Source organism: Myodes glareolus, chromosome 2, assembly GCF_982192425.1.
Source record: "Myodes glareolus chromosome 2, mMyoGla1.1, whole genome shotgun sequence".
Classification (NCBI taxonomy): Eukaryota; Metazoa; Chordata; class Mammalia; order Rodentia; family Cricetidae; genus Myodes; species Myodes glareolus.
The window spans coordinates 91,066,588-91,082,405 of NC_142027.1; the positions used below are offsets into that span (position 1 = coordinate 91,066,588).

The following is a 15,818-nucleotide window of genomic DNA, read 5'->3' on the forward strand; positions in this document are numbered from 1 at the left end:
GCAAATTGAATCCAAGAACACATCAGAACCATCATCCACTACAATCAAGTCGGCTTCATCCTAGAGATGCAGGGATGGTTCAACATATGAAAATCTATCAGTGCAATCCACCATATAAACAAACTAAAAAATAAACACCACATGATCATCTCATTAGATACTGAAAAAGCTCACGACAAAATACAACATCCCTCCATGATAAAGGTCTTGGAAAGAGCAAGGATACAAAGAACATACCTAAACTTAATAATGGCAAAATACAGGAAGCCAACAGCCAACATCAAACTAAATGGAGAGAAACTCCCATCGAGTCCAATGAAATCAGGAACAAGAGAAGGTTATCCACTCTCTACATATGTATTCAGTATAGTTCTTGAGGTCCTAGCTAAAACAATAGGACACCAAAGGGAGATCAAGGGGATACATTTAGAAAAGAAGACGTCAAACTATCATTACTTGCTAATGATATGACAGTTTACGTAAGCAACCCAAAAATTCTACCAAGGAACTTCTACAATTCATGAACACTTTCAGTAATGTAGCAGGATCCCAGATTGACTTAAAAAAAAAAAATCAGTATCTCTCCTTTACACAGAAGATAAATGGACTGAAAAAGAAATCAGAGAAACATCACCCTTTACAATAGCCACAAATAGCATAAAATTTCTCAGAATAACTCTAACCAAACAATTGGAAAACTTATATGACAAGAACTTTAAATCTTGAAGTAAGAACTTGAAGAAGACACCAGAAAGTGGAAAGATCTCTCATGCTCTTGGGTAGATAGAATTAACAAAGTAAAAATGGCAATCTTACCAAAAGCAATCTACAGATTCAACACAATGTCCATCAAAATTCCAGCAAAATTATTCATAAACCTCATAAAAACAGTACTCAACTACATATGGAAAAGCAAAAAACCAAGGATAGGCAAAACAATCCTGTACAATAAAAGAACTTCTGGAGCCATCACAATCCTTGACTTCAAACTCTACTACAGAGCTACAGTACTGAAAACAGCCTTGTATATGCATAAAAACAGACAGAAGGACCAATCAAAGACCCAGATATTAATCCGCACACCTACGAACACCTGATTTTTGACTAAGAAGCAAAAAATATCAAACAGAAAAAAAGAAAGCATATTTAATAAATGGTGCTGGCATAACTGGATATCAACATGTAGAAGAATGAAAATAGACCCTTATCTATCACCATGCACAAAACTCAAATTCAAATGGATGAAAGAACTGAACATACTGCCACACTCAACCTTTTAAAAGAGAAAGTGGGAAGTACACTTGAACACATTGGCACAGGAGACCACTCCCTAAATATAATCCCAGTAGTACAGACACTGATTGAAACAATTAATAAATTGGACCTCCTGAAACTGAAAAGCTTCTGTAAAGCAAAGGACACGGTTAACAAGACAAAACGACAGCCTACAGAATGAGAAAAGATTTTCACCAACCCTACATCAGTTAGAGGTTTGATCTCCAAAGTATACAAAGAAATCAAGAAACTGGTCATCAAAAATAATAATAATAGTCCAATAAAAAAAAATATAGTACAGACCTAAACAGAGAACACTCAACAGAATAACCTAACATGGTTGAAAGGCACTTAAAGAAATACTCAACAACCTCAGTTATCAGAGAAATGCAAATCAAAATAACTCTGAGATTTCATTTTATACCTGTAAGAATGACCAAGATCAAAAACACTGATGACAACTTATGCTGGAGAGGTTGTGGGGTAAAGGGAACACTTCTGCATTGCTGGTGGGAATGCAAGCTGGTACAGTCCCTTTGGATGTCAGTGTAGCGATTTCTCAGAAAATTAGGAAACAACCTTCCTCAAGACCCAGTAATACCACTTTTGGGTATGTATCCAAAGGATACTCAATCGTGCTACAAGAACATGTGCTCAATTATGTTCATAGCACCATTGTTTGTCACAGCCAGAACCTGAAACACCTAAATGCCCCTTGACTGAAGAATGGATAAGGAAAATGTGGTACATTTACACAACGGAGTACTACACAGAAGAAAAAAAAATAAAGACATCTTGGAATTCACAGGCAAATGGATGGATCTAGAAAACATCATGCTGATTGAGGTAACCCAGGCCCAGAAAGAGAAATATCATATGTACTCACTCATAAGTGGCTTTGAGACATAAAAAAAAAAGTCTGCAATTCAGAATCCTAGAAAACCGAGACAACAATGAGGACCCTAAAAGAGACATACATTGATCTAATCTAATCTACATGGGAAGTTGAAAAAGACAAGATCTCCTGAGTAAATTGGGAGCATGGGGACCGTGGGAGAGAGTTGAAGGGGAGGGAAGAGGAAGGTAGGGGAGCAGAGAAAAATGTATAGCTCAATAAAAGAAAAGAAAATCCTTGCCAGAAACATCTGCTGAGCACTGACAAGAAATGCTTACAGTGATAGCTTGATGCTCAGTTCTCAATTTTTTCACCCCGATACCATAAGGTTCTTGTAGGATACACATAATTCCTGTCTTTTTTCCAGCACCTGATGGCCCATATACTAGGAGGTGAGGAAAGTCACCACACTGCACCTAGGGAAGAAAGAACACAGCATTTTAATTGGTCAAACTCAGGTGCTCCAGGTTAAGTAAACTACTTCTAAAGTACTAAGGTATTTTGTTTACTATCTAACTTCAATAGAAAATTTATCAAACTCTAATGTTTGCTTTCTCTGGGCACTAATTTAATCTAACTTGCACGCACAACACAGAACATTCAAGGCACAACACTAAATGCTTAAAGCCAGGAACTCCCTCAGCAAGTTCTCTGAAGGGCACTTTCAAAAATGAGGGCTGATGGGACTGTGGAACAGATCTCTATAACTGTCTTGCCTGGGTTCTCAAAATTATTTTTTTTTTGCTAAGAAGGGGGTACACTGATTCCCTTGCAAGTTCATTTAGGGGGTACAGGAAGACTGCACATAAGGGATGCAATGGGAAAGAGTATGTTATCAAACAGCAGGAAGAGAATGGCATCAAACTAAAGGGCACTAAGGGCATGGGGGCTTGATCCGATGAGAAGATGTAGACTGTTTAAAAGTAAATTCATTAACGCGTAGAAATAGTATATTAACCCCCTGCCCTAAGAATATAAACAAGTAGCCACAGGAACAACAACAAAAAAAAAAAAAAAAAAAAAAAAAAAAAAAAAAAGCCTGTCCATCCTATGGGTAGGAAACTTAACCTTAAATCTACTGTAAAAACTGGTGTGCATACACAAGAAGTATAATGCTCGAAGTTTACATTATTGCACACATTATAACAACAACAACAACAACAAAAAGAGACAACTAAAACATATCTTCCACGTCCCTCCCGATTCTTTCAAAAACTCTCATATGGAGGATAGAAGCACTAGGTAAAATAAGTCCTCGTTTTCAGAAAGGCCTTAGCTGTGATTCCAAAGAAGTTAGTAACTACGAACAGGGTGCAGGGAACTGTCCCCTCCATCAGCCTGCCATCTAGCTACCAGAAGCAGGAGAGCCTGTCGGCCCCAGCTCCTCAGACAACCGGGGTTTGCAGCCTCCGCCAGGTCCGCACCCCAAGCTCAAGGGACCCCGGGCAGCAGAAGCAGCACTCCGGGGAACTTGTCACTTTGGGTCCCCCGCTAACCCTGGAGCGCCCGCCTTCTCACTCCCTTCCCCCGCGGGCTTTTCGGGAAGCGGCGGAACGTGCCGGCCTCCCCGCTCCCGGTCTGCTCACCAGGTTGCGCAGCTGCACCGCCTGTTCCTTGTGATAGTCCAGTCGGGCGAGGGAGCACGGCCGGTATTTGTCCACCCAGAGGCTCATGGCAGCTGGAGTCCCACCGGTGCGCCAGGCAGCTAGACGAGTTTCCCGCGAGCTCCAAACCGCGGGTCACTTCCGGCAGCGGACGACTTCCGGATCGGGGACTACGGTACCCGAATGGAGCCAGAAATAATCACCCGCGTAGCGCGCGCAGCAGCCCCTCCACCCCAGTTCCCATGTCCCTGTCCAGCATGGGTAATTCATGTTGTAATCCTTGTCCTTTGTTCTCACGCCCTGTGACACTTTAGAAAACATTCGACGGAATTAAAGACACATCAATGACAGTCTGGACATCCAATCTGAGGGCTTTGGAAAAGAAAGTTTCCTCCATTTCATTCATTCGTTCATAAATTCATTCAAATTTATGCCACGGAAATTTATCTTTATTTGTAGAGTTGGTTTTCTCTTATTTTTTTTTTTTATGCCAAAGAGCGTTTGCCTACATGCATCTGTGATGCAATGTGTTCTTAGTGCCCTTAGAGGTCAGAAGAGGACATCAGATCCCCCTACCACTAGGGTTATAGATGGGTGCAAACTGCCAAGTGAGTGCTGGGAACTGAACCCAGGTCCTCTACAAGAGCAACCAGTGCTCTTAACCACTGAGCCATCTCTGCTGCTCTAGAACTGTGTTCTTGTCAACTGCAGTTAATCCATCTGTAAGTTCTCTCACAGGCAGGTGCCCAGTAGAAATCATTGAATAAATAGTGGAAGGAAGAAAGATTTTAACTTTATTTTACTTTATTTTTTATTTCCATTACACAAAATTCTTAATGGATTAGAAAAAAGAAGAAATTAAAGTACCATGAAAGAAGACAAAAAAAACCTGTAGGGAAGAACACATGGGGTTAACATGCTATTTTGTACAAAGCACATTTGAAAATCTTCTAGGTAAAAGACAAAGTGTGAAACACTTGTGAAAATATTCTGCATATCAAGGCCACACAATCATGGTGCCACTTAAATGAACATCTTAAAATGTGCTTTTCTAGTTGTAATGCTGATTGCATATTTACTTTTTAAAAGAGATATATGTTCATATATTCGTGTGTGTGTGTGTGTGTGTGTATGTGTGTGTGTGTGTATGTGTGTGTGTGTGTACGCATCCATGGAGGCTAAACGAGGGCCTCCATGAGTTGAAATTACAGTTGGTTATGAGTTGCCTGGCATAGGTGCTGGGAACTGAACACAGGCTGTCTGCAATAGCAGCAAGGGCTCTTAACCACTGAGCCATCTCTCCAGCCCCTTGATTCCTTACTTAATGTTTGTTTTATTTTGTGCCTTGTTCATAATTCTGTCTTCTGGTTAGAAATTCTTTTGGGGCTGGAATTGTTTTCCACATACATTTAGTAGCCGTCTCTCAATGTGCTAAACACGAATTGATGGTGCTTTCCTGTAAGTCCTCATGTTGAGTGCAGTAGACAAAATATTGTTAAGGAAAAATCAATAACACTCCCAACTATTAGATCTAGTTCCTGATTTCAAGAAACTTTCTGAAACAAACCTGGAACTTCTGCGTCAGGACACCTGCATTTACAATGGTGAGGAGCAAATGTACCTTTTAGATAGCTTTTATTCAGTGTCCACAGAACTGGGCCCATTCTATACTCAAAGATACATATTTTATTAATATTATTTTAATTTATTACTTAAAAAATCCAAATTCCCACTTCTTCCTCTCTTCCCACTTCCTTTCTACTCCCTTCACAGCCCCCCCAACTCCCTCCAATCTTTAGAAAGGGCAAGGCACCCTACCCAATAAGAAATTCAAAGACCCTCCCCCACTACATCCACATAGAGTAAGGTATACATCCAAAGAGAATAGGATCCTAAAAAGCCAATACATGTAGTAGAGACAAATCCCAGTGTCATTGTCATTGGCCCCTCAGTCTGTCCCAACTGTCAACCACATTCAGAGGGACTAGTTTGATCCCATGTTCATTCATTCCCTGTCCAGTTGGAGTTGGTGAGCTCCCATTAGCTCAGACACATTGTCTCAGTGGGTGAACCCGTCAGGATCTTGACTTCTTTGCTAATTCTCTCTCAGGAAAACATCTTTAGTTGTTCTAATATTACAAAAGAAAACCCTCCACAGTCTCTATTGTTGATTTGGAATGAAGAAGCAGGTTCCGAAATAATAAAGTAAAGGAAATCAGAAGCAAAGGTATTGAAGGGCCATGTCTGCAGACACTGGGACTGCGATCATAGAAAGACTTATGGAGATGAGAGGCCATGTCTACAGACACTGGGATTGTGACCATAGAAAGACTCATGGAGATGAGAGGCCGTGTCTACAGACACTGGGATTGTGACCATAGAAAGACTCATGGAGACAAGGGGCCATGTCTACAGACACTGGGTTTGTGACCATAGAAAAACTCATGGAGCTTACAAGTGTGAGGTAGGTGCTACAATAGGCTGTGATTTGGCAGTAGTGCCCAAAAGCATGCCAGTTTCGATAAGGACAGGTAGTTCATGGTGGATCTGCGGGTATTGTTTAATGCTTTGTTCCAGCATTGAAATAGTGTGGAGAAAACAAAGCCAAAAAACACTTCACCTAGGTTTACTTGATTTCACAAACACGAAACACAGGTGTTCCCATTCACTTGGATTTCAGGTGACAGTATAGTGTATGCCCCACGCAAATTTGCAGTGAAATTAATTTTTATATGAAATTTAATTTCAGTTGGGTGCCTTGTATTTTTATCTTATACTCATACTCAGAATTCTTTAATTTAGGAGACCTGGGAAATGGCTAGAAAGGGAAGAGAGAATCTCCTATCATAGGCAGTAGACCGAGACCAGAAACAAGCTATGCCCTGCTTCATGCAGCAGCTTGTGGAGTATTTCCAGATACATGAAAGCATGTTGTGATGATTAATCTTGCTTGTCAGTTTGAAGGGACTTGGAATCACTATGGAAACAAATCTCTGGGTGTGTTTGTGACGGCTTCTCCGATTGGATTAACTGAGGTGGAAAACCCACCCTCAATCCAGGCTGAACTGGTATAGAAGTTGCTCTTTGAAGGTACTAAGGGGAGTGGGCCCATGGTGTGGATATTAATTTTGCTCACAGATGTTGCCATGAGAACAGATGCTGGATTGAAAATGAGAAGAGTCTAGGGTAATGAGAAAATGGATAATATGGCTTGTTCTCTGCATGAGAAAGTCAAAGTAAGCAGGTAAGAAGGACAAGGCTCTGGACCAGCACAGTTGACCTCTCAAGGTCCTGAAAAGACGTAAGGAATTATTCCTTGTATTCATCCTTCCTCCTGATGCTGCTGATTTCAAAAGACTAATTTATAGGTCAATATGGCTTCTATCAAGAGGCTTCCACTTACCTACAAGCTCACTCTGTTGACATGAATCTGAATGTGAGGTAACTGAGAAAGTCCGTGGCTACCTCTTGATGGCTGGGACAGAGTTCACTCTCCTCATGGTAAGTCATGCAAATGTAAGAACAAAGAGAGCTTAATGCAGCGACAGCACTTGAGATACCTACAAGGTTGGACTTGTAACAACTCCACGCAGTGACTAACAGATAGAAAAGATCAACAGTCAATGAAACATAAGTTGGAGATGGGGAAAGAGGGTTTCATATTTCCCTAACTTCAGTGGCAGGGAGCATTACACAGGCTTCTCCATGGCTGGGCTAGGTGAGTGTTAACAAAGCACATGAGCCCTCCATTGGCTCAACACATGACCACCTAAAAAATTAACCAAATCTGTAGAGGTTACCACAGCTTTAGACCAGTTCTTGCCTTGTACTAAAACAGTGGTTCTCAACCTGTGGGTAGCAACCTTTAGGTGTAGAATATCAGATATCCTGCATGTCAGATATTTGAATTGAGATTCATAAAAGTAGAAAATTACATTTATGAAGTAGTAATAAAATAATTTTATGGTTGGGGTCACCACAAAATGAGGACCTGTATTAAAGGGTCACAGCATTAAGAAGGTTGAGAACCACTACCTATAACATCTTTAGACAATGGATTTGAGACACTTTTTGCTCTCCTGGAAACCTCTCCCTCTCTCAAGAGTTTCTCTATTAAAGTTTTTTCATTTCTCCTTTTCTTATTTTTCCATAAAAATTCTCAGATTCTTCTTTTCTTTAACAATTCTAAATGAAGAGTATATCTACTTTGCATACTCCCATGCCCACAACTTATATTTTTACGGGTATAAGAGCAAAATCAGGGCCCACTGGTCCTGGGTCATCTCTCTTTTATGTCTGTGAGCATCAGATAGTTGTGTCTGCACAACTGGTCTGTGAAAGGTCCCCGTGGTGGCTATTCCTGGAGGTCAACTTCATTACATCTAGAACGAACTACAATTTAGAAATGGAGAGTTTGCCTATGATAATTTGCTTAGTTTGAAGTGGTTGAATTTACTTCTAGTCCAGACCTTTGAGGTCGGAAGACACACACCTTTGATCCAGACCTTGAGGCAGTAAAACATGTTTTCAAAGGATTCTTGATATGGGAAGACATGGAAGAAGGAAGCCTTTGTTCTTTGCTTGCCCTTGCCTTGCTAGTACATTGATTCCTTCACTAACATTAGCTTCTAATTCAGGATTCCAGAGTCTACAGAAGACCAGCGTCATTGGCTCAGAAAATTCTGGATTCTTGGAAATTTCTATTCATAGCCAGTCCTTGTTGGAATAGCTATAAGTCATTCTAATAATTTCCCTCTATACATGGGGAGAGATATAGATATAATATATATTGAGATAAAATGTATATATTGAAAGAAAAATTCAGATTATAAGTTCTTGCACTCTAGGGAACCCTGACTAGTCTACCTGCTAAAGCCCTATATCGGCACCATCCATGAGGTAGGGTCCAGGACTGCATAAACGGAGAAAGCATGCTCAACACACGTATTTATTGCTCTCTGACTGTGATTCTCACCTCTGTGGCATGAGTTCTAAAAGGTTTTAGGTGACTGTGGTTTTGCTCCACATGTGCCATAGCATGGTGTGTGTATGGACATGTGGGGATAAACTGTGGAAGTCAATATATATTATATGTGTGTATGCATATATGTGTGTATTATTATTAGATTCATTTGTTATATACACAGAGTTTTGCCTACATATATGCCTTCAGGCCAAAAGAAGGCAGCAAATTTTATTATAGATGGTTGTGAATCAGCATGTAATTGCTGGGAACTGAGTTCTGGACCTCTGGATGAGCAGTCAGTGTTCCTAATCTCTGAGCCATCTTTCCTATTTATTAATAAAGTAGAAATGGCAAGATCTCAAGAGTCCAAGAAATCAATTACAGGACATAATGCAGAGTAGAAGTGTAACATGACGGGCCGGCTTGTTGGGGTATCTGTCCCGCCCAGTGCTCCACAGCTGGCAAGCCCCAAAGGAAAATCAACCACACAGAGATCTCTATAAGTTATAAAGCTGATTGGTCCATTAGGTCAGGCTACTTATTAGCTCTTATAACTTATGTTACCCCATTATCCTTATCTATGTTAGCCACATGGGCTCAGTACCTTTCTCAGTGTGACAGCTTACAAGTTGCCTCTCCGGTGGTCTGCGCAGGAATGGCTGAGGAACCTCCCTGCTTCCCAGAATTCTCCTGTTCTCATTGCTCCACCCCTAGTTCCTGTCTGGCTTTCCCGCCTATACTGCCTGCCTGGCCAATCAGCGTTTTATTAAAATATGATTGACAGATACAGACAATTCTCCCACACCATAGAAGGGTCAGTCAAAAAAAAAAAAAAAAAAACCACTCTGGCTCGAGTGGAAGAAACACATCCAGGATCAGGATCTGAAACCTGAACCTGTGAAAGAAATACTTTATCCCTAAACCCAGAACCAATGAAACATGCTCTGACTCTGAAACCAGAGCCAAAGAAACACACTTTGTCCCTAGAATCAGAACCAATGAAAGAAATATGCCCTGGCTCTAAAATGAGACCCAAAAGGCTAAAAAGGATCAGTGAAAGAAACTGGCCCTGAAGTCAGAGCCATCTCTGTCCCTGACCAACAAAACTAATCCATCCCTGAGCAGAAGATCTTTTTCCTGGGAAAACTCTGCCCCTAAGAAGCCTTATATAAACCCCTCTGCCTGTTCAGTTGTGTGCCATTCTCCAGGACTCCTGCTTCCCAAATAAATCTCTTTCTCAAAGGAGTCTTGGGTAAAGATTTTCATTCACCCCACATCCCCACAGAAAAACCTAACTGGGACATCCTTTCGGGGAATGAACCTAAACAACCTTACTGAGCCGCACCCTTGGGGAGCTGAGCAAGGCTGAGCAGAGCAGAAGAACCTGGCTGGGACGTCCCTTAGGGGACTAAGCAGAAAAACCTTGCTGCAATGTTCCCTTACTGGGGTTGAGCATAGCTGAGCAGAGCAGAAGAATCTTGCTGAGACTTTTCCTTAGCTGGGATGAGCAAAAAAAAAAGTAACAACTTTTAGTCAGAGTGGGAGAGGAGATTGCTACATTTCTGTCAGGGGGGCTTTCGGTTTAACAGAGTGTTAGCAGAAGTAATATCTTGAACTGAAGAAGAAGCCGATAGCTTCCTTAGGGAAACTGAGAAGAGCTCAGCTATAGTGGCTCTCAAGGAGAGGAGCTAGATTGCTATATCCTGCGGGGAGACCATTCCCCACTGCACTCCAACTTCTTGTAGCCTGGCTTTTAAAAAGTCAGGACACCTTTTCCTCCAGGTCTGAGCTGTCCTATTGTGGCTCCAGCTTCCTGTCCTGTCCTATTGTGGCTCTACCCTCCTAGAGCTGTCCTGTTGTGACTTCAGGTACACCCTGGCTTCCTGATAAGTCAGGATATCTTTGCAACTCCAGAGCTGTAACACTCACACTCGCTTACACATAAAAGTTTCCTCTTGTTAACTTGAAGGCAACAAAACAGGACCCAGTGAGTTCTTTCCAACTCTTCGACACCTCCGAAATCCTGTGCCATTTTCTCAGTGATTTCACCAGGAATTTTAATTATTATCATTCTCTCAATTGATTACAATTTCCTCTCCCTCCACTCTGCCAAGTCCCCACCTCCTCTACTCCAGATCCACTCCTCCTCCATTTCCCTTCAGAAAAGAGCTAGTTTGCCATGGATATCAACCTAACATGTAAGACTAGGCACAAAGGGCCTCAGGAGCCAGGAGAGGCTCCACCTTGACCAGATTTCGTTTGGGGATGTATCACCTTCTCCAGGCTTGAAAGGATGAATCCACAAATTGAAAGCTGGCCCAGGGAAGCTGCAAGTGCCCTCCAGCCCACTACTCTTACCCTTATCACTAGTACAAAGGATGTCACTTTTCTTCTTCCTTTACAATCGCCATATATTTGATTTAAAAGTATTCATGAGTTTAATACACAGATTGAGTTCAGACCCTTGCATGCACTTGACTTGGCATCAGAGTCACAAAGGCAAAGAACAAATAAATACAAATATTTGGATTTTGGGTTTGGAGGCCCCATTCAATAACCTGGTATTGAGTAGACCATAAAGTGACTTTCTGGGCAAGTAGCTTCTGACAGGTTGACTGACTGTAAACTGAGGCCGAAGGATAAGAGAAACCATCAGAACCGCTTGGTTGTTACTGAAAGAAAAGCTCAGTACAGACTGTCCCAAACCTTAGCATTCATGTTTCCACCCCCAGCTTCATTCCTATAAGATCATGTGTTCTAGGCGGCTAAACCTATCGGATTTCTTTGTTTTCCAACTTATGTCTCTCGGTTCTTCCCAGAGCAAAACCTGATGCCTGGGCAGGAGTGTGATAGAGACTCATACAATTGTACTATCTCCAATTGAAATCCTGAGCCTGCGGCCAGAGTCACAAAACTCAGGGATTGAGGCATTCATAAGTGAGCTCCCAGGATGTATTTGAACAGACCCTGAGAAGTGATTGTTTATGTGAGATGCTGGTACTGTGAGTTGGTCGTGATTCTTTGCACTTGCCTGGCAAATGATTGCATGCTAAAATCTCCTGGTAGCTCATGGTTTTCCCTGGTCCCAAATGGAACATCATAGTTTCTGATGCAACACCAGGGACTCACCATTGCTCTTCGTGGTTCTGTCTGAGATATTAACACTCTTTGCATTTCTTCAGGATCCCTTTGTTCTCTCTGTCCCTGCCTCTCTGTTCCCAGTGAATCATTTTCCCTCATTTGAAGGACAAAGAGGAAAACTTTCATGATGTAAGCAGCCTGAAGTAAATTACTATCAACTAAATATAAAGAAATAATAGGAAAAATCATCTCTGACTAAAGTGAGGAATGAGCATATCGAAGGGACTGTAGAGAGAAAAGCAAAGCTGTGCTTACTATTTAATCATGACATTGAAAACAAAACAATATAAAAATCAACAACAAGATGATCATAATTAGTATAATTATTATTTTCTGTTTTATTTGTATTTGCTTTTCTATAATGCAAGACATCTTGACTAGAGCCTCCCATTCCACCATTCTTAGTCTTTTCCCATATCCCTTCACCCAGATATGCTGTTTCTCCATTTCTGTTTACATAAGAACAGGCTTCCCAAGTATAGGACCAAATGCAGCATATCAATATGCAACAAGCAAAGGAAAAAACTATCATGTTAAGCATGGAAGAGACAACCAAGTTGGAGCAAAAGAGTCCCAAGAGCAGGCAAAAAAGTCAGCAATACAGCTACTGCCACTTCTAGGAATCCTACAAATACCCAATCTAAACAGCCATTACATATATGCATACCGAAAACTTAGTGCCAATTCATGGCAGGATCAATGATTGCCACTTTATTCTTTGTGAGTCCCAATAGACCCTTCTCATTTGGTTCTCTGTGTAATGTCCAGATCCTACAATATGATAATAATGCCTTTAAATATCAATGAGTTCAATTCTCTGATCAAAAGAAAGAGCCTTCCTGAATGAATCAAGAAATATCAGTCACTTTTCTAAAAGCAACATATGTTGACTTTAATGATAGCCATTACCTTTGAGCAAAATGCTGGATAAAATAATTATCCAAACAGACAAAAAGAACAAGAAGAAGACAGAAGTTCCTATGTGCTAACTCCAAAGCGAGGCCGGGTGTAGCCTAGCAGGGATTGGTGCCAAGCCAGTGGGAATTCTTCCACATTTGTTAATATCTGACTTGTTACATTCACAGTCTATATTATTTTCACTTAAACCTCTAAGGATCAGTGAAAAGGATACAGCTGGTACTGAGGGTGTGAAGGAGGAGAGGGACCTGTGCAAAGCAAGGGTTCTGTTGTCTGCACACTCTGTAGTACTGCAGACAAGGGTTCACAGATGTACCTTTATACACAAACAAAATATACTACTTTTTAATACACTTTAGTCTAGAGTAGAAGAAAAACATCAACCAACATACTTAACTTAGTGTTGATTATGATAAACATAATTTCATTGTTGTATCCAGCAAATTATTACATGACTTTTAACATCACAAAAAGTGTCATGTGTAAAAGATATTACTTTTACTTACCTAAAAATGTTGCACTCCCAACAGTATATTTGAGACCTTTCTCTGTTTATCAGTAAATAGCTAGTAGGCAAGTCTAAGTTATTGAGAATCCAAATCACTAAGCATCATCAAAAAGCAAAACTAAACTCTATATTTTACTTTATATTATATTCTGCTTAGTTTATAGCTAGATTGTATAATGTATGGTACACATTAACAAATCATTAATTATAAAAATTAGAAATGAATCTGCTTCTTCTAAGAGGAAAAACAAACAATAGTAAATGTTTGGGGAAATGACTGTGACCAAAGGTCATAGAGAGCTACTACATAGAAAGCTGTGAGTCAATTAGATAACCATGGAGACAGAAATGAAAAAGAAAAAAAACCTATGGTAAAGTTAAGTGTAGGAACAAATCACTCACAAAATGTTAAAGAGGGAAGAGAAACAAATAAGACCATCCTGCTGAAGAGACACCAGCTGGCAAGAACAACAAAGTCCAAATTGTACTTCAGATTATACAGTATGAGAATGTCCTGCATACAAGGGAACTACCTGCACTACGTCCCTCTCTAACATGGTCTAACATCCACATGAGATAATGAACAAGGTATCTGATTATCTTTACCAGATTCCCCCTATACAATAAGTAAAATGCTACTGTGAGAATACAAACATCATTAAATGAGCCTGTTTTCTACAGAAAGAGACATGGTAAAAACAGAATTTGGTGACTGGTGGGGGCTTGGTAAGAGTACTGGATTCCATGTCTCCCCTATGTCATTGTTTCAGTACAATTTACCAGCTCCTACTTACTAGAATAGAAAAAACAGCAGACAGAGCAATGGTCAGTCAAAATTCAGGGAATGCTGAAATATATTTTCGGATTATAATATGAAATTTAGGCACAAAGAGGCCTCAGAAGAAATAGAAACATGGAGAACTATGGACAAAGTAGCCTGAGGAAAAAAAGCATATAGATGGAAGAAGATAAATATTAGAACATAATGAAGCACAGCCTGCTGCTACAGAGAGAGGACCAAGAGGTGAGTGGCTAGCCAGCTGGCAGAACATCCCCTCTCTAGGCCCTCCATACTGTGACAAAACCCTGGGTCCCTCCCACACCTGCCTCTGCATCATTAGCCAGTCGACAGGAGAGTTTCCCCACCCCGACCATCAGACCCTGTAAGCTACAAATCCCACCCTTCCCCAAAACTGCCATATCTCCGCCCCCCACAACCTCAGTGGAAAGGTGAAACACAGCCTGCTACTATAGAGAAGCAAACAGGTGAGTGACCAGCCATCCAGAAGGACACCAAACTATCTAGGCCCTCCAAACCATGGCAAATCCCCAGAGCCCTCTTCTACCTGCCTCAGCTTTTCTTGCCAGCCAGCAGGACAGTTTCCTGCAGGTAGGCTGCACCAAAACCCCTGCCACACAGACAGTGACAGTATACAACAGACAAAGAACAGTTTCCAAGACACAGACAGCCACTGCAAGAATTAGACCACTATACAAAGACAATAATGGCATCAATTGAAGGAAGAGATGGGTAGGTGCCAATGAAAGAATTCATCCAACAGCCTAAAAATCAACATGGTAACACCAGAACCCAGTAGCCATACATCGGGAAGACTAAGATCAACCTACCCCAGAAGAAGAAAAATAAAATGATTTTAAACATATCTAAACACAATAAAAGCAATAGACAGCAAACAGATAGTCAACATCAAATTAATGGAGAAAAACTCAAAGCGATTCCACTAAAATCAGAAACAAGACAAGGCTGTCCACTCTCTTCGTAACTATTCAACATTGTTCTTGAAGTTCTGGCTAGAGCAGTAAGTCAACAAAAGGAGAACAAGTGGATTCAAAATGGAAAGAAAGAAGTCAAACTTTTGTTATTTGCAGATGATATGATAGTATCAAAACTCTACTAGGGAACTTCGACAACTGATAAATACCTTCAGTAATGTGGCATGATACAAGATCAACTCAAAAAAAAATCAGTGGCCCTCCTATTTACAAATGATAAAGAAGCTGAGAAAGAAATCAGAAAAACATCACCCTTTATAATAGCCACAAATAAAATAAAATATCTTGGTGTATCCCTAAACAAAGAAGTGAAAGACCTATTTGAGTAAGTCTTTGAAAAAAGAAATTGAAGAAGATACCAGAAAATGGAAAGATCTCCCATGCTCTTGGATAGTTACGATCATCATAATAAAAATGGCAATCCTACCAAAAGCCATCTGTAGATTCAATGCAATCCCCATCAAAATACCAACACAGTTCAACTGCTCTCCAGTTCAGTTTCCCTGCTACAGTAACCTATCAGATGACAGCTCAGATACAGAGATGACTTCTAGTTCTAATAATATTCAAGGTTTTACATTTTGTATATTACCTACTAGAAAATACAGAATATGTTGTGGGATCCTGTATAAGGGCTGAATTGGAAGTTCTCAATGATACACATCTCTTCAAGTCTTGCTGCAGCAGTAGAAAGCAGAGCCTGAGAAACCTCTCCCA

At 40.6% G+C, this 15,818-nt stretch overlaps 1 protein-coding gene across 1 annotated transcript in view; it reads right to left on the minus strand.

Annotated features, from left to right (window-relative positions):
• The window catches only part of LOC146895565 (uncharacterized), a 49,307-nt gene extending 45,385 nt beyond the window's left edge, over positions 1-3,922 (minus strand). The window contains exons 1-2 of the mRNA XM_085685287.2: positions 3,757-3,922; positions 2,449-2,586 (exon numbers count right to left, since the gene is read on the minus strand). Of these exons, the coding sequence (XP_085541413.2) occupies positions 2,449-2,586; positions 3,757-3,843 (225 nt within the window). The 5' untranslated portion in view covers positions 3,844-3,922. The remainder of the gene's footprint in view (positions 1-2,448; positions 2,587-3,756) is intronic.
• Between the last annotated feature and the right edge of the window lie 11,896 nt (positions 3,923-15,818).